Source organism: Cygnus olor, chromosome 21, assembly GCF_009769625.2.
Source record: "Cygnus olor isolate bCygOlo1 chromosome 21, bCygOlo1.pri.v2, whole genome shotgun sequence".
NCBI lineage: Eukaryota > Metazoa > Chordata > Aves > Anseriformes > Anatidae > Cygnus > Cygnus olor.
This window is the reverse complement of record NC_049189.1, coordinates 6,471,693-6,488,636: the sequence shown is the minus strand read 5'-3', so window position 1 is coordinate 6,488,636 and position 16,944 is coordinate 6,471,693. Positions and strand designations below refer to the sequence as shown.

General features: G+C 44.4%; 2 protein-coding genes across 3 annotated transcripts; one reads left to right on the top strand and one right to left on the bottom strand.

Annotated features, from left to right (window-relative positions):
- Positions 1–747: 747 nt before the first annotated feature.
- Positions 748–6,673, bottom strand: RNF186 (ring finger protein 186). Its single transcript, XM_040533573.1, has 3 exons — positions 6,532–6,673; positions 5,765–5,950; positions 748–3,713 (listed from the first exon to the last, which is right to left on the bottom strand). Exon 3 carries the CDS (start codon positions 2,663–2,665, stop codon positions 1,646–1,648), a length of 1,020 nt encoding a protein of 339 aa, XP_040389507.1. The 5' UTR covers positions 2,666–3,713; positions 5,765–5,950; positions 6,532–6,673; the 3' UTR covers positions 748–1,645.
- On the top strand, positions 6,621–15,695 carry OTUD3 (OTU deubiquitinase 3). 2 transcript variants are annotated; one of them, XM_040533572.1, is made up of 8 exons: positions 6,621–6,890; positions 7,414–7,562; positions 8,367–8,479; positions 11,252–11,374; positions 12,070–12,192; positions 12,726–12,816; positions 13,612–13,793; positions 14,121–15,695. In XM_040533572.1, the coding sequence occupies exons 1-8, from the start codon at positions 6,757–6,759 to the stop codon at positions 14,295–14,297; spliced, it is 1,092 nt and encodes a 363-aa protein (XP_040389506.1). In that variant the 5' UTR covers positions 6,621–6,756; the 3' UTR covers positions 14,298–15,695. The 2 variants fall into 2 exon arrangements, with proteins under 2 accessions (XP_040389506.1, XP_040389505.1); XM_040533571.1 differs by having other exon boundaries at positions 12,726–12,822.
- The last annotated feature ends 1,249 nt before the right edge of the window (positions 15,696–16,944 follow it).

Below are 16,944 nucleotides of genomic sequence, written 5' to 3'. Positions count from 1 at the left end.
ATTGTCCACGAGCTGAAAGACTTGGCGTGAGTTTCTGAGGTGATTTTCAGGTGAATACCTGGGCCATTCTTTGTGTCTCAAATAACATTATTCAAGAAGATATTTGCGTTTAAAACTTCCTGCCTTTTCCCCATTGAAAATCTTTTCTTGGTTTGGCTGTTAGTGAATGTTATTACATATGTACTCTGCAATTGCTGTACAAATCTATGAGAAGAAACAAAGCATTTGTTTTCCTTGAAGGTTCCTGTTCTTAGGTAGAAAATGGACCTGTTTTTTTCCGAGGCATAGGGGCACAACAGCTCCTTACCCTCTTCATCTAATTCATTTTATCTGCTGGTGGGACACACTGCCCATATATATATATATATATATAAATGCATATGTATAGTGAGCAACTGGGGTCCAAAAGTTTCCATTCTTAACGAACTAAAATATTTACTACAGACCTGATCCAAGGTCTTCTGAGACCCATGGTACTCTTAAAAACCTAACGTAGCTAAAGCAAGCTCCTCATTTTTTCCAGTTTAATTTTAGTTGAGTTGTAGGGTGGTTTTTTTGCAACTAAGTTAGTTTTTCTTTTAAATCAAGGAAAAAAGCCCAGCACATTACTTTTCTGCTTTCCTCACCGACTCGGTTGTATAGACACCCTAAAATGCTTTCTCAGCTGTAGTTCCTGTCGGGAAGCTGTGAAATATTTTGACGATAATTGCTGGTGAGGAATTAAAACACAGAGTCAGTGAGCAGTTAGCATTATTCAACTTTAATGGACGCGTTCCATATAAAAAAAATCGTGTGTGGTATAGCAGAATAATTGACAGATTCCTTTTTATCTGTGGAAGGAGAATTTGTGGGCATCTCCAAAGGGCAATGTCGCACGTAATGTGAAGAGAGCAAGAAAAGAGGTGGTACAGGTAGCCAGGTAAAGGAGTTCAGCTGAGAGAAACTATTTTTGTGCTAAATAACACAGGGAACTCAGAATGTCATCAGCTTTTCAGAGCTTTGCACTTTGCAAGTTGTGAGCTTACGATTAGAAATGCTGATTTTGCCTCTTCCTCTCCAGTTTCAAGTACAACTTGAGATGATGTCAACTGATGTTCCCTTTTCCCATTCCCACCCCTGCTAAAAACCTTCTGGTCAGGGATCCAGATTAATGCAATAAACTGTGTTTAAACTACCCTCCTCCATTAAGGCTAGGCATCCAGCCCCAGACTTAGCAGTCTAATTCCCCACGTTGTCACAAGAAAAGGTATACCTGTGTTAGGAGTGGGAAAACACAGTAACAGCTACAGATTTTCACAGGATACAAATGTCACACGTTTCAGCTAATGTTCTGCAGTAGTAATTGGAGAGAGGATGCGAGCAGGACTAAAATGATGAGAGCAAAACAACAACTATTCATCTGGGATAAAAAACTGCGAAGAAGGCTTACAATTTTATCTTACAAATATCAGCATACAAGTATTTTACCGTTTTCAGTGATAAAATTAAACACCACTGCATTGCCTTTGAGGCTTAGTGGGATAAGTTAGACACTTTGAGGTTCTGATGTGAATGTTTGCTTTCAAAGTCCAGCAACTGACTAGTGCTTCTGATACTCGGCTGTGCAGGTGGAACCAGTCATTATCTCGAGGCAGCTCATGCTGTTTCAGGCAATAGCAGCGACGTGGGTCTCTTTGTGGCAGGCTGTGAGTGAGTTTCCATTACAGCTCCAGTAGCATTTAGGAGTGCAGCAGAGCACCATAGACATGACCAACCCCAAAGTAAGCATGAGACAAATTACCCATTTTATCGTCCCCGAGTATATAAACGGGAGGATGAGGATAGTGAGAATCACCAAAAGCAGCAGGAGCAGCACAAGTCTCTGGATAGCCAGCCTGTTGTCTGCTGGAACATTTTGGTCTCTGTATAAAACGTCTTGGCTGCTCTGAGCCCAGCCGCTGCTGTCCAGCCCCAGGGGAGAGATGTGTACCTCAAGAGCCGCGTCAGGATGTTCCAAGTGGTCCATGATTTCTTCTTTATTTGGAAGCGTGCGGATAAATCCTCCTGACACAGACGTGTTTTTTCTGCACAGGGGGCAGGTGATTATCCAGGTGTCACCTTCTTTCCTGAGGATAAGCTTGAGGCAAACTGCGCAGAAAGCATGCTGGCAGTCGAGGAGCTTTGGGACTCTGTACACGTTGTACTTGTTGAAGCAGACCAGGCAGTCCATGTCTGCAATAGATGATGTGGGTGAAGGCTGGTAGCTCGTTTCGGGACTGTACACTTCAGGAGAGCTTGAGTTTATTACCATAACAAGCGGCTTTGGGTTTGGATAGTCACTTTCCAAAAATGCTGGCTTAAAGGTATCAGGACCATCTGGCTGTATGTCCGGAGATCTCTCCGTCTCTTTAAGATGTTCTTCAGCAAATACCAGTCCCTTCGCGTCGGCAGCATTTTCTGTGAGGGGGCCTGCTCCGCTCATTTCTGCAGCACCTTCTGCAAAGGGCGCAGGACTAGTCTTCTCAGCCTGTGGTACTCCAGAAGCTGTCGATCTGTTTTCGCTGCTTGGCTTGTCCGTGGATTTCTCCATGGAGATAAACCTCGGTGCAGTTTGTCTTCCCTTAGCTGAAGGGTTTGCGGAGTTTCTGGCTCCTTTTATGTGCTCCTTTATTCCTGTTGTATGCATGATCGAATGACAGCTTTAAGCGTGTTGTGCTCTTACAATGAGATGTTTTTAAGAGGTGGTGACCTGAGTTAACGATTAACTTCGTGGCCAAGACACTTTACAACAGCTGATATCACTGAGCAAATCCTGTCCAGAAGCAGATCCCATGGCGTTAAGAGACTGCAGCTTTGTTCACCGTGATGGCCAGAGAGAACGGCACTACCATTATTACCGAATTAGTACTTAATTTGTTAAAAAGCAATTTCTCTGCGTTCGAAACGCAGCCTTGTTGGACAGTGACAGATCCAAAAGAATTATCTGGTATGAAATGGTGTACTGAACGCAGTGCTTTGATTAGAGAGAGCATGGGACAGAAAGGCAGGAAAAGTGTCCTGCTTCTCTCTTGCACTGGCTTTCTGCATGACCTCGTTAAGTCGTTTCATTCTCCTCTTAGCTGTTGGCATTAGAACCACAGCGAGGAACGTGTCATCTCGCGCTGCGTCGCAAAAGCCTTTTACCTTGGATTGACAGGAGAACTCAACATCTGTTAGCCAGACTCTGTCAGAGCTCCTCAGGGCAAATTGAATTAGGAGTGAAAAGGTGATGTTAAAATACATGTAACCACAGGCAAACGTGTTTCTTGTGCTAGGCGAATTTGAAAGAAGAGCATACCTAGCCCTCTTCCTTTCCTTGGAACTCCACGTTTCCAGAGTTGTGTGCCATGGCATAACTGTCACACCAGTGCCGAACTCTCCAGGTAGGAGGTCTGCTCTTGCTGTAGCACTACTTGCTGCACTAGAGCTCTTCCCTTACAGCATAAATATGTTAATGTTGAGTGTTAAATGTCGGATTATTATCAATTCCTTATTGTAGGAACATCCCTGTTGGTTTTAGTCATCAGAGGGCTTCAGGCACTAACTGAAGCGTGGTTGGGGTCCCCGAGGTTCTTACAGAGTCCATGGGAGAGGTCTGTTGGTAGGACTCTTCCTTTTCTTGCTGTTCACAGGACAAGCTCATGCACCCTCAGGAATGCACTTATGTTAGGTGGTTTTGTGAATAGTCAGCTCATCTAAAAAAAAGAAAATAAAATGCATAAACACAATCCCTCATTCTCTAACTTCTTTCTGCCTTTCTTACTTGAGGTGTAAAATACAGATTGTTTTCACAGTAAGAACCCCATGGAAGGAAGGAAGGTAGAAAAGGAAGGATTGCCAATACCGGAAGGCTAGACTAGGTCAGAATTCCTGGGAGAAGACATGCAGTACCCAGTCTGCAGCCTCAAGTGCACCTGAGTGCTGGAGCGATCTCTGCTACCGAGTCCCAGCCCCTCTCTCCAACGGGCAGCAGAAAGAACTGAAACAATCACGATTAGAAGGGGAAGGAATTCAGGAGGGCTCTAATCTCACAAACTGCTGGCGGGGGGATGAGGTGAGAAGGTTCTTTGCTGAGAAATAGTAAAAGGTTAGTTGTTAGCAAACTTCATAGAAGTGTCTGGGTGTTCCTGCTATGCTTCTGCTGACACAGGATATAGCAGTGTTTGACAGGCTTTGAGGTGACCCCAGATTTTAGGGAGCATGAAGATCTTTCATTTGCAGAAGTGGGACTCGTATTTGAAGTGCAAGAATGTTTGGAATTGGGCTTGGTGCACTGCAAGGCTTAGTTATGTTTAAAAACAGGATAATTTTTCTATTGCATTTCACATACCTATTAGCAAGTTAATTCTGTTAAAAAAGAAAAGATACGGGGGGAAAAAAAAGACCATTTTTACAATGCTTTTCAGGTTTCATTTTCAGACTGTTAGTTCCCACGTCTTAGTGTCTTAAAACTTAGAGATTCTCAGTGAATCATTGGAACAATATGAAACTGCCTTGCAGATGTTGGGAAGCTGGAACAGCCACCAACGGGGGCAGCTACACTGCAAACTTAAAAACTCAGCGGGATGAATTCATGCCTCTGCTGTTTGCTCTGTCTTCAGCAGCGGCTGGGAGTGACTTTCCCTTCGAACACATGTCCTGGAAACGCAGCTGTTTGAGACGCGTCGTTACTTTGCTACTGATGCATGTCAGCAGCAAGGACAACTCGCTCGAAGGAAGGGAAAATGGAGCTCATCACGGCTTGGCAAGGCCCTGCGCTTCCCCGGGCACGCAGGTGACTGCCACACGCATCAGGGACCCCAGGGCAGGCAGCAGGACCTGGCGTGGGGGCTCTGAGGCTGCAGCTGTGCAATTCCTGAGCTGCTTTTGGCTGGTCAGGCAGCAGGTGAGCTCTCTGCCCAGTTTTATTGGTGATATTTAATTAAAGATGCCTTTTCATTGTTGTCCTCCACTGATGACATTTTCAGCCACGTGTTCAAAGGGCCAGTCCAAATTTTGTCTCAGTTTTGTCTTCGGCTGCATGTGTGATGTTCACTGGCTTGTAGGTATGTTGTAGTGAGCTGAGCTGACTATAGCTCTTTAATGCTTCATATGCTAATTACCATTTCATTAATCATTTGCAGTCAGTTTACAGACACATCCTGTTTTCCTGCTTTTAGAGTGTTTGCATAAGAAAATGTTTTTCCTTGGAATGTCTCTTCGCATGGATTTGTTTATGGCAGGAAATGGATATAAAAGAGTAGTCACATCATTCCAGGTTAATCTCGGAGTGAGACACCAGCTTGCTATCGCAGAATCATTCAGGTTGGAAAAGACCTCTTAAGATCATCTAGTCCACCCATCAAAGCTATACAGCTTTCAGCACAGTAGTCTTCAAAATATTCTAGGAGATAATGTTTATAGTCCCTCGAGCTTCTTCCTGCTCTCAAGTTAGGTTACAGCTTGTTGTGACTGGACAAAAGGAACTTACAGATATACACGACTTAAATATTATCTTGATGTGAAGCCTTGTATGGTATCACCTGTTAATGGGCATAAGGGTGAGTAAGAGCAGAGAGCTGCAGTGCCTGGGCAGTCACCTTCAGACTTACAGCGCATCTTCTGGTGTGACAGGGAGCTTCTTACACAGGGGTTGAAAAGCAGCTTGGAAGCAGCCTTTCACCTGCTCCTAACCAAGGCCTGTTTGACCTCACAAATGCGACCTGAGAGCCTCTCGGGGGAATCCAACGTGGCTATTTGGTCTTGCCTTGTTTGTCTGCAACGTGCTCCTGTAGCACACCCATAATGCTCATGCCTGGAAGATGATTCACTCTGTATGTCGGTGTCTGTTTCCACATTGGGAGTGTTTTCTTAGCTTTCATCAGGAAGCTGTTTGGATGAACAGAGCTAGGAACTGGAATTTGACAGCATCAGGCAAATTGTCTGGTCATACCTGCAGGGCAAAGTAGGGCAAGAAAAAGAATAAATAAACGGGTAACCGCTGATGGATTAGAATGGGCCCAGTGATTGGGGGCAGCACTGGATGGTGTTAATGGTGGGGGGCTTGTTTCATTGCTCACTGTCAGAAGGGTGGCACAGCGGGAGGCTTGCAGGAAATCTCCATGTGCTGAGCCTTCAGCTGTGGCCGTGGTCTCAGTGTGGGGCTCGTAACCAGGCTCTGGAGCTGCCCCAGCTGTTTTACAGCTGCAGCACCAGGCTCAGCGGGCGTGCTGATGTGCGCCCCGTGATTTGCCAGCTCTCCACCCACCTTCTGCCCAGAGAACGGGTGACAGAAGCCCTTTTACTAACACAGCCGGAGCTTCCCTCCCAGCTGAGCAAACTGGGAGCGGGTCCCGAATGGGCCCCCTTCTCCGTGCCCACTCCTGGCTCAGACGAGAGCTTCCCGGGGCGCCTGGGGAAGAGGAGGGAGGCACAGAATCGGGCTCGTTTCAACCATTTACAGGCTGCACTCACAGCCCACGCCAGCCGGGCTTCCCTCACAAGGCTCCCAAGAATTTTCTGACAGAAATTCACCGCCCTGCTGCAGGCCTCGGGTTTCGCTTTTCCAAAGCTGCCTCAGCAAATCCCTCGGCGGCGCTGCTCCGGCCCCGCTCCCGGCCTGCGCCGCTGCTCCCCGAGTGCCACCTCGCGGGCTCCTCGCCTCCTCCTCTTCCTCCTCCTCCTCCTCCTCCTCCTCCTCCTCCGGAGGCCCGGGGAAGGTGACAGGCCGGCGGCGCAGGCGCGGAGCTCCCTGCGGGGATGTCCCGCAAGCAGGCGGCCAGGGCCCGGCCCGCCGGCCGCAGGAGGGCCCCGAGCCCCGCAGCGGGCGGAGGCGGCCTCGCCAGGCAGCTCCGGGCCCTCGGCCTCAAGCTGCGGGAGGTGCCGGGCGATGGGTGAGTGCTGGGGGCACCCGCGGGCCTCCCGACCCCGGGGGAGTTTGCTCCATACCCGCCCCGTGCCCGCAGGGAGAGGGGCTGCACGCAGGGGGTGTGAGGGGCTTGTGTGTCCCCCCTGCCTGTCACCCGAGGGCTCTGCTGCGCCCAGTCCCGGTCGCCAAGGGCCTGAGGGCTCCCCTGGCCGTGTGGGGCACGGAAAGGTCCGTAAGTATGGGGAGAAAGGGGAGATGGATGTGTGTGGGCTGAGGAAGTGTTTGGTGAGTGGTTGGGTTGGCCTCGCTTATTTCTCTCAGTGGCGGTTGGGGATGGTTTGGCCCAGCACTGTTGCTGCTTTTGGTTTGCTCTGTACAAGCTGATGACATGCTCACTTAAAACCTTATGTTCTTACCATAATTTCATCAAATCTCAGCTCCTGCTGCCCAGTCTTTTTTTTCCACTGCTACACCAGGGTCATTGGTTTAACGTTGCTCTCCGGTAGCAACGTTTCAGACGCGCTAACACGCAGCTTCTCTTCCCTTAGCAATTGTTTGTTCCGGGCCCTTGGTGACCAGCTTGAGGGGCACTCCCGAAACCACCTCAGACATCGCCAGGAAACGGTGGACTACATGATAAAGCAGCGGGAGGAGTTTGAACCGTTCGTGGAAGATGATGTTCCCTTTGAGAAACACGGTACAGTCTCTGTAGATGCTAATAGAAGGGGTTGTTCCAAAATGAGGTTACATCTCCTTTGGGTACCTTTCCACTAAACCATTTCTCATCCCTGAGCTATGCTATGGCTACTCTCTAGTTTTTAGAAACAGCAGTGAGTTTACCTTTCTCTCTGTTACCTTTCTGTAGAAAGATGAGTTATTAAACTTCTCCTGGAACTTGTTTGAATTTAGGAAGAACTTGGAGAAGGAGAGAAAAAAAAAGTCTAGAAGTAATAATTTGGTGTTTTCAAAAGGAACTTGAGAAAATGAAGTTTTCTCAAAACTTCATTTCAGTTATTCGAGGGTGAGCAGAGAGCTCACCCTTGAATACTGGTGGGTGTTGTGTGGCTGATCTCCTTGGATTTGTTTTTCTCCTTGACACTTGATATTTAATAGTGGTAACCCAGGGGAAGATGGAAAGCAGAGACCAATGCAGCCTTTGTTCTAACAGCTTTGGGTATGTGCCAGGTGACATGCAGGTGGTGCGTGAAAGTAGTCCGGTCGTTTAGCACATGGCACCTACCTTCAGAGCTGACACAGAACTGATGGCCTTGCATAATCAAAAGGTGTACTGCGTTTTTGGAGGTTTCTGTGGTCGTTTAAGACTTAGTAACTTCTGTCGCTAACAGATTCTTGCCTCTGCAGTAACCATTTAATAGTTGGGATTTCCTTTCCAAAATTTCTTGGGCCCTTGTTGAAATTTTGTTACTTGCTAAACCTCCGGTGCCTTTTGAAGTCTCAGAAACTGGTTCTTCATCTCTTATGAATGTTTGTTTTCCTTTAGTTACCAACTTGGCAAAGCCGGGTACCTTTGCTGGCAACGACGCTATTGTGGCCTTTGCAAGGAACAATCAAATGAATGTGGTTATTCATCAGCTTAATGCTCCACTGTGGCAGGTGAGAAACAAAACTTCCATATTTTGGCCTAATTTTTAGTTGATGGATACAAACAGCATTGAAACTTTCTGATCTGTTCACAGAGAACAAATATACTGGTTGGCAGCCATAGTTAGCTTGGCGCTTGCTTTTTCAGCCTTGAAGGAAAACTCAAGTTCTCTGTGGGGTTTGGAATGAGGAGTTGATGGTTCTGACAACTGGAAAAATGAGATTCTGGACTGGGCAGGAGAGGGAAAAAAAAAAGTTTTAAAACCTTAAAGTGGTGTTTAATCAGCTTCTGGAAAGGACTGTGTGCTGTGGATTCCTTTTACAGCTGGGGACTGGAACAAGTAATTCATTGAGTCTCTCCTGCTCTCTTTTTTGTTGTTGTTTTCCTGTGGCAGATCCACACTGGCACGGGTCCGTACTTGATCTCTGCCTGTTCATTGAGCAAGTGAGAACCTACATCCAAGCCAGGATTGTTTCTTGACATTTTTTATGAGGGTAGTAGAGGGTTTAAGGGCTAAGCTCAGTTCACAGAGAGTACCAATGAAGTATGTAGGCTAAACAGGGCAGTAAAGAAAAAAAGACCAGGTAAAAGCTGTAGGTGGTGTCTTTTGAAACATTTGGAACATCGTCAGATGGATTCTGAACCCGAATAAGTTTAAACCCATATCTATATGGCAGCAATGGGCAGTAAGACAGCTCACCTATGTATTAAAAAAATAAATAAAATCAACTGCTTGACCTGCAAGAGAGAACAGAGGTAATGGAGGTAATGACCCTGCAGGAGAGGTCATGGAGGTGCTGTTCATGTGTTGTTGCTGTTTTGAACCAAATACTCACCTCAGTGCACTTAACTCTTACCGATCTTTTTGCACATCCTCTCAAAAATCTCAACCTCCTTTTTCCCATTCATTGACCTTTCCTGGGCTGTAAATACCGAGTTTGTGATGAGGTTCCATTTTGTGTGCCTGAGTGGAGTTTTGTTAGTGAGAGTGCGTCATGAAAATGGCATAAGTAAAGAGAGCTGTCAATAATTATAATGTAAGGAGTCCCCTACCCACACAGAGGGGATCACAACATGGGGACAGTCTTACCAAGTTGCTAGACTCACCCTTTTCCTTTCTGTTGTCCATACTATTTTGGAAAGACTAGATTACAAAGAGAGCATTTCCAGAGAAGCAGATCAGCAAGATGCTTTAAGCAGATGGTGTGAATCTCTCTGTTGGTTTCAACTCTAAAGCAGATGGTGCATTATCCTTTAATTTTAAGAGAGCCATTGGCATATGCTGAAGCTAAGGTGGAGAAATGTGAGCAGAAGAAGTGTTTGGGACCTCCAGCTGTTTCTCAGACTGTTGGAGCTGGGCATTTCTGTGCTGACTTCTTAAGGCTTTAAGCACCCTTTACTTTTTTTTTTTGATATTTTGATAGTGACTGCAAATACAGAGGTAGAAGTCAGCACAGATGTGTTATTTTATTGGCTTTTGGGGTTACTATTTACCTTTTTCATGTGTTTTTGCTTTTTTTTTTTTTTTAACTGCAATTACATTTTACTTACAATTTCAGTGTATTTTGGAAAGAGCTCACACAAAGAGGCTTCAGTTTCTTTGTCAGTAGTTGCCAACTTTCAGAATCTTTCAAGAGCTTCAGGATTTGTTAGATACCTATTTTGACTCTGGCAAATGAAAAATGTTGATGATAGATCTTACTGAAAGCCAACACGCTGAACAACTTAATAAGATAAAAGGCAGGAGTTAAATATAACCGATCATTGAGTTGGAATTTACGGGTGAGCAAGTGTAAAATAGATGAATGGAGAATATCTGTTGTGAAATCCGAAGTTGTTCATGTAGTGCAGACTGCAGGCGTAGTCAAAAGGTGACCTGGTGTAAATTCTGTAAGTTGGGAAAAGACGTAAAAGGATTGGGAAACTCTGGAGCCCTAAAGCAAACTTTTTTGTTGTTTGCTTACTGTCATCTTCTCCAGCAAAGGTGTCAGATCTTTGAACTCTGGCTCGACAGGTAAGCAAAGGAGATTTGCAGGTGTGTAATTTTCTGCATTCCTTGCAGGAGTCAAAACGCTGCTGGCTTTTAGCTAACAGCTTGAGACCCTTATGATCAGGGTAGGAACTGTTCTTGCATCAGTATAGATAATATCCAGAGTGCGAATTCTCTTATGGAAGCCTCTATAATTGATGCTGACAAAGCAAAGGAACATTTGTGCTCCTGAGTGGAGTTAATAAATTTTCATGGTTTGGCTTCAGTGGTCTTTCTTTTAAAAGCAAACAATATCAACTTCAAATGTGAATCGTTAAAACACCGTCTTGTAAAAACAGCAGAACAAAACGTATTCTGGGTGAGTGTTTCCACTGTGGTCCTGATTTGACCACACTCATGTTCCTCATATTTGAGGGGAAAAAGGCATCGTATATTGAATGGAGGCTGTTGCTGAAAATGGGGCTGGAAGAGATGATCGGAAAATTGTAGAAAACTTGTTTTGATTGTAGAAATCGCTTTGAGCTTAGCCCTGAAGTATTTTCATATCATGTTTTGTTTGTAATGATGTAACTGACCCAGTGCTGTTTATCTTATCCTTGAGACAGAAGTTCTGTTGTTACTGTAGGCACATCTGGATTATTAGGTCAACACTTCCTGTGTAAAGATACTCCAGTAGCTACGTACTTTGCTTCCTAGCACAGTGTTTATCATTGCTTCAAAAAATAATACTAAGAAAAATCCGATGCTGAAGTTATGTCCAAATCCTCATTTGTGGTCTGCTTGGTTCAATTAGATTCGAGGCACAGACAAAAACAACGCGAGGGAGCTGCACATTGCATATCGGTATGGAGAGCACTATGACAGCGTGAGGAGAATTGATGATGACTCAGAAGCTCCAGCATATCTTCAGATGGAGGTTGGTTACGACAGAATGACCTGAGATAGCTGTGGGGATAAATAACAGCTGAATGGTACTGGCTGATTTGCTTTCTCACTTGCATTGAGATCGAGAGAAGAATTTGGTCCCTGTCTCACGTGGGGATAGAAAAATTCCTAACGTGATTGTAATTAGTACTGCCTGCTCTCTTGAGACCGTTTGTGAAGTGCTTAAATTACTGGGCTGGAAATCAGCCTTGAATGTGATGCAGTGATACGGGCTGTAGAAGTCTTGAAGCAACCCCATCTTAATTATGTACTCATCACCTCAAATGCAAAAACAAATGGGAGGGAGGAAATGGATGGAAATGCAATGGCCGGATACAATAATTCTCGTAATGTCTCTCTTTTTCCTCATAAGGAGTAAGCTGTGCTGTCCTCAAAGTTCTATGTACACATTTGTATAATGTGTGAAATTGTAATAAAATTAATACTTCATTTAAAAAGCCAGTGATTGGTTGTTGGTGTACATGATCTCATAGTATGAGAGTTTGCTTGACAGTGTATGAATTGTGGGAAATGGTTCCAGTGATAACAGAAATTACACAATATCCAGGACTCCTTGATACAGGATGTTTCTGAGAAATCTGTGCCAAAATTGAATCTATATTAATGACAGTTTTTTTTTAAAAAATGTGTATGATGAAATAACTGTACGCTTTGCTTTTCTTATAGATGCTTTCCAAAAACGATGCAAGTGAGGAGGAAATGAAGCCAGAGAAGAGTGGCTCTGAAGATGAGATTGAAGTTGAAAAGGAAGCTGCTATACAAAAAGTGTGCAGTGCAACTGGATGTTCAGTAAGTATTGAGTAGCCTTTTTTCCTTAAGAAAAATTTCAGAGCGTGTTTGTCCTGGACAATTTCAGTACTACAGCCACAAATTGGAATGCATTTCATCCTAGACTCAGTGAAATGCATACTGTGTGTGAATATTGAACAGTTTTGTAGGGTTTGTCTTGCAGTCTCTCAAGAAAATTTACTTTGAAACAAATTCTGTAAAATTTCACAAACTGTCTAGTCATTCAGGATGTTCAGTTTTTAGCTGTGGTAACTAGATAACCTGTGTGGTTACTGCAGGTTGTACTGTGCAAATGCAGAGAATGAAAAGGATCAGGAGTGAAACAGTTAATACTGAAATAGCATAGCCCTTTTTTCTGGTATCTTTGAGATTTTGAAGTTTTCTCCCTCACCTTCTTGAGAAATGGAGTATGGGCTGATTGGGAGATCATAAAAGCAGACAGCAGCCCCCTCCTAATGGTGCAAATGGTTGCTGAATGGTGTCTGTATGTCACTGGTTTGAACTCTCTTTAACGTTATCTTTCTCTTGGACAGGACATTGAGTTAGTAAGCCAGGTTCTGAAAGTGGAAGACTACAACGTAGATTCTGCAATATTTGCCATCCTTCAAGTGAAGGAAATGGAAGGTATCGGTAAGTACATGGACTTTGTCACTTGCTAACATCAGGCAGCATTCTTCTGAGGCATTGTTCACTGTAAACAGCAGTTCAACAGGGACAGTAGCAGTGGAAGCTTCCTGTTGGCTGTGCTGCTGCCTCAGCCTTTCTGTGCTCGGGAAGGTTATGAGGGCAGATTTTGTGCAACTGTGGAGCCTTTCAGTAACAGTGCCTGTTGTGAGACTGACCTGGGACTATTCAAGGCACTGAGCTAAATTCTTATCAGCCACTGAGCATGCCATATCCTAATTGATCTGGTTTGGATTTGTTCTGCTCTACAGTCTTGAAAACTCTATGCAAGATTAGTAATCCCTGGACCCATTCTGCGGCCTCCTCACCAGATAACTCAGGTTTACCAGCATCTCAGAGCACGTTCCATCCTAGGTCTGTTCTCTGGAGAACCTGAAGTGCCAGGTGTAGCCTAGTTCTTGAGCACTAGAGTCCCTGGCTTTTCTCTTGGTTGCCTGTGACATGGGGTCCTCTCTGTGAAGTTACAAGCAGACATTACTAGACCTTTACACTGAAGTTCTGTAAAATAACAGCATGCCACTGGATTAGTGTGGAGTGTCCCCTTTCCACATTCCAGCAGATGAAGAGTATGTTGTCCTGTGTGAGCAGACAGAAGAGGCTACTGAACTTTGTCTTTTTCCCTACTCAATCCAGCTTCCAAAAAAACAGTTCCAGAAAGCCTGGAAGAAGGAATTGGCTGACACAGAGACAGCTTCTGTGTATAGAGTGTCTGAGAAAAAACTCTGTTGTTGGTAGGTGCTGAGGAGCAGCGCGATCCTCAGAGCAAAGGTCAAAAATCGTGTACCTCAGCCCTGTGGGAAGATAACAGAAGTGGTTCAAGAATCTTCAGAAATCAGAGTTTGCATCAAGATGAAATAGAAAACCACAAAGGACTGGCTAAATCTGATGAAGATAGTCAATCCAGCAAAAACCCAAAGGTATGTGTAAGGGTGGTTTGACAGTGATTTGTGCATCCTTTAAAGATCAGAGCAGTTCTTGACCAGCAATTATTTTCTTGTTTGAAGTAGAAAGTGCTTCCACTTACTGGATTTTGTAGCTGCTACAGTTGTGACTTTTCTCCAAGTCAAGTGTTTATTAGTGACATACGGCACTCTTTCTAAAGTGCACAAAGTTCAGATAGTCTGGAATAAACATTTTCTGGCAGCTGCTTTGGTATCTGCTTGTCTCCTTTCCAGTGTGTTATTTTTCCCCAGCTGGACAGTAAATGTCTGTTTTCAACTTTGTTTTCATTCTTCCCTTTTCAGGTATCAAAAAAACTAAAGAAGGAACAGCAACGGCTGGAGAAAAAGAAGAGACAGGAAGAAAGGCACCGACAAAAGGTCTTGGCCAACAAAAGTAACTGTGCAGATAGCAACAGGAGAGAGATGGACTCGGATAACCAGATCACCTTGGTGAAGGCCATGACGGCTCTAAACATATGACTGAATGTTCTGAGCATTCTGGTGGGAAAAGCAAAGGAAACTGATCGAGACAAAACTCCTCTTAAGCAAATTTCCAAGCACCCACTGTCATCTTGAAATCAATTTCTGCAGAGATCTCTGAGCACATAGGAACTTTGTTTCTTCAACTGCAGGGCAAACAGTTACTCAGTAATTCTACGTCAAGCTGTGTGAGAGAAGAGAGTTTTAAACTTAACAAAAAAGTAGAGGTTTATTTTTGTTCCTATGGAGTTAGGTTAAGGTTAACCTTTTCCCCACACAGCAATGCCAGACTTGCTTTGAGATCTCTTGATATGTTTAGATTTGTTATAGCAACTTTGTGCTTAGTTATGCTTAGAGGAGATTTATTTTACCTTACTGTCAGGGAAAGCGTTAACAGTTCTCAACTCAGGAACACACTTTTTTTTTTTTTTTTTAATTTAAATTTAAAAAGTAAGGGAACAGAGGAACAGAATCCTTCCAAAAAACTAAGTGTCAGCCAATACTATCAAACATAATATTCCTCTTTTCTTTCTCATCCAAGAGAGTTAAACCAGTGGGCTCCTGGTACTGCAGAGCCATTTCTTCTGATCTATAAAGTCTAATGAGGTAGCAATATGACACACTACAAGCAGGCATGAGATTTCTGCTGAGTGCTGTTACTTGAACATCTGGAATCTCATCTCCTTTGCCATACTTTGGAGCTGTAGGGCCACTCCAGAGCTTTAGTCCAAGCCAGGAACTTAATAGTTTTTAGTCTCTAAATGAAATTTGTGTAGCCAACGGATTGAGAGTTCTGGGAACAAGCTTCCAAGCAGCAGTGATCACTGGGAACCCTGCCTGCTTCACTCTTCGTAAATCAAGCTTTTTCCAGAATAGGATTTTCATCTTAAATCCCTCTTGCATATGGTCACTAGGTACTGTAGAATGTATACTTTGAATCCTGTGGTGCTTTTATAGGGAATTTGGACTGAAGTGTAAGGACTGTGGGATTTGGCCCTAGACTTATGGCTTGCAGTATTTCAGCCTCACTCAGGTTTTGGACTTGTATCAAGGAGTAAGCTTTAAGAAAGCACGTGCACTTACACACAGTAGACAACAGGAGGCACTTCATCAGCCAGGGCAGAGATGAAATAAATTTTTTCAAATTAAGGAGCATTGTTGTTTTTCTTCAAATCTATACATTCTTTGGAGCTTCCAAATCGATACGTAAATGCCTTTTTTTGACTGAAATGCCAAAACCTGAGGTAGTATTTCTTCATATGCTCTGCTACTGCTCTTGATAGAGCATTTGAACAATAAAAAGGAAGGAGCTCTACTTTAAATACTGACGGTGTAGGCGAACAGGCTTGAATGCTTGTTAAAAAGTTACTTTGGTTCCTGTAATGAGCTTGGCAGAAATAAAAAGAAATATAAAACAGCTCTTATGCTTTATGGAGGGACAGTATCTGGGAAGTGAAGAAGCATATTACGTGCTGCTGTAAGTGCCTGTGGCAGGCATTAGAAATTACTGTAGCGGGAAATCTGAATAGTATTTGGTAGGTAGGAGAACATGGATGAGCCTTGAGTTTTCAGTGCTGTTTGAAAATCGGTAAAATCCATTTTATGCTAACCATTAGATGACCTGTTAGCAATGTTATTTCTGGAATTCTCTTTCCCACTTGACTTTTACAAAAGTGGAAAGAGTGGATAGCTTCAGTGGGACAAGGTGCAAGTCACTTCACCGGTGTGATGAGACTGGAAGGCAGCAGGCACGTCAAGGTAGTTCAGGTAAATGTATCACCTTTGTCTTACCCAGCCTTGGAGGGATGTTTTTGTTTTTTTGGTTATTTACCAACAGTCTTGCCTCATCTGCAATACTTGAACAGCAAAGAAAGTCATCCATGGTATCCACGTGTGCAGCAGCATTCTGGAAGGTGCCTTCATCTTCTGTTGGGTTCTGCTGAAACTACACAAGAGTTTTCTTTCTCTTTCCTTTTCTAAATGCTCAGTGGGGCATATGCTTCTGTTACCAAATCAAATCCCCAGTTTTTGATACTGAGTGCAATAAAGGTTATAAAGATCATAGAATCCTAGAATCATTAAGGTTGGAAAAGACCTCCACCATCATCTCGTCCAACCATCCCCCTACCACCAATGTCATCCACTAAACCCTGTTCCTAAGCACCACGTCCAACCTTTCCTTAAACACCCCCAGGGACGGTGATGCCACCACCTCCCTGGGAAACCCATTTCAGTGCCTGACTGCTCTTTCTGAGAAGAAATGTCTCCTCATTTCCAACCTGAACCTACCCTCGTGCAACTTGAGGCCATTCCCTCTAGTCCTATCACTGGTTATCTGTGAGAAGAGGCTGACCTCCAGCTCCCCACACCTTCCTTTCAGGGAGTTGCAGAGAGCCATAAGGTCTCCCCTGAGCCTCCTCTTCTCCAGACCAAACATCCCCAGTTCCCTCAGCCGCTCCTCACAGGACTTGTGTTCTGGGCCCTTCACCAGCTCCGTAGCCCTTCTCTGGACATGCTCCAGGGCCTCAATGTCCTTCCTGTAGTGAGGGGCCCAAAGCTGAACCCAGCGATTGAGGTGCGGCCTCACCAGAACACAGCACGGGGACGATCACCTCTCTGGCCCTGCTGGCTGCACTACTCCTGACAC

Excerpts from the sequence above, each read along its gene's own strand:
- OTUD3 (XM_040533571.1), top strand. The coding sequence starts at position 6,757 with ATGTCCCGCAAGCAGGCGGCCAGGGCCCGGCCCGCCGGCCGCAGGAGG. Across the intron at positions 8,480-11,251 it reads TTAATGCTCCACTGTGGCAG|ATTCGAGGCACAGACAAAAA; the intron begins GTGAGAAACAAA and ends TGGTTCAATTAG. Across the intron at positions 11,375-12,069 it reads CAGCATATCTTCAGATGGAG|ATGCTTTCCAAAAACGATGC; the intron begins GTTGGTTACGAC and ends CTTTTCTTATAG.
- RNF186 (XM_040533573.1), bottom strand. The coding sequence starts at position 2,665 with ATGCATACAACAGGAATAAAGGAGCACATAAAAGGAGCCAGAAACTCC.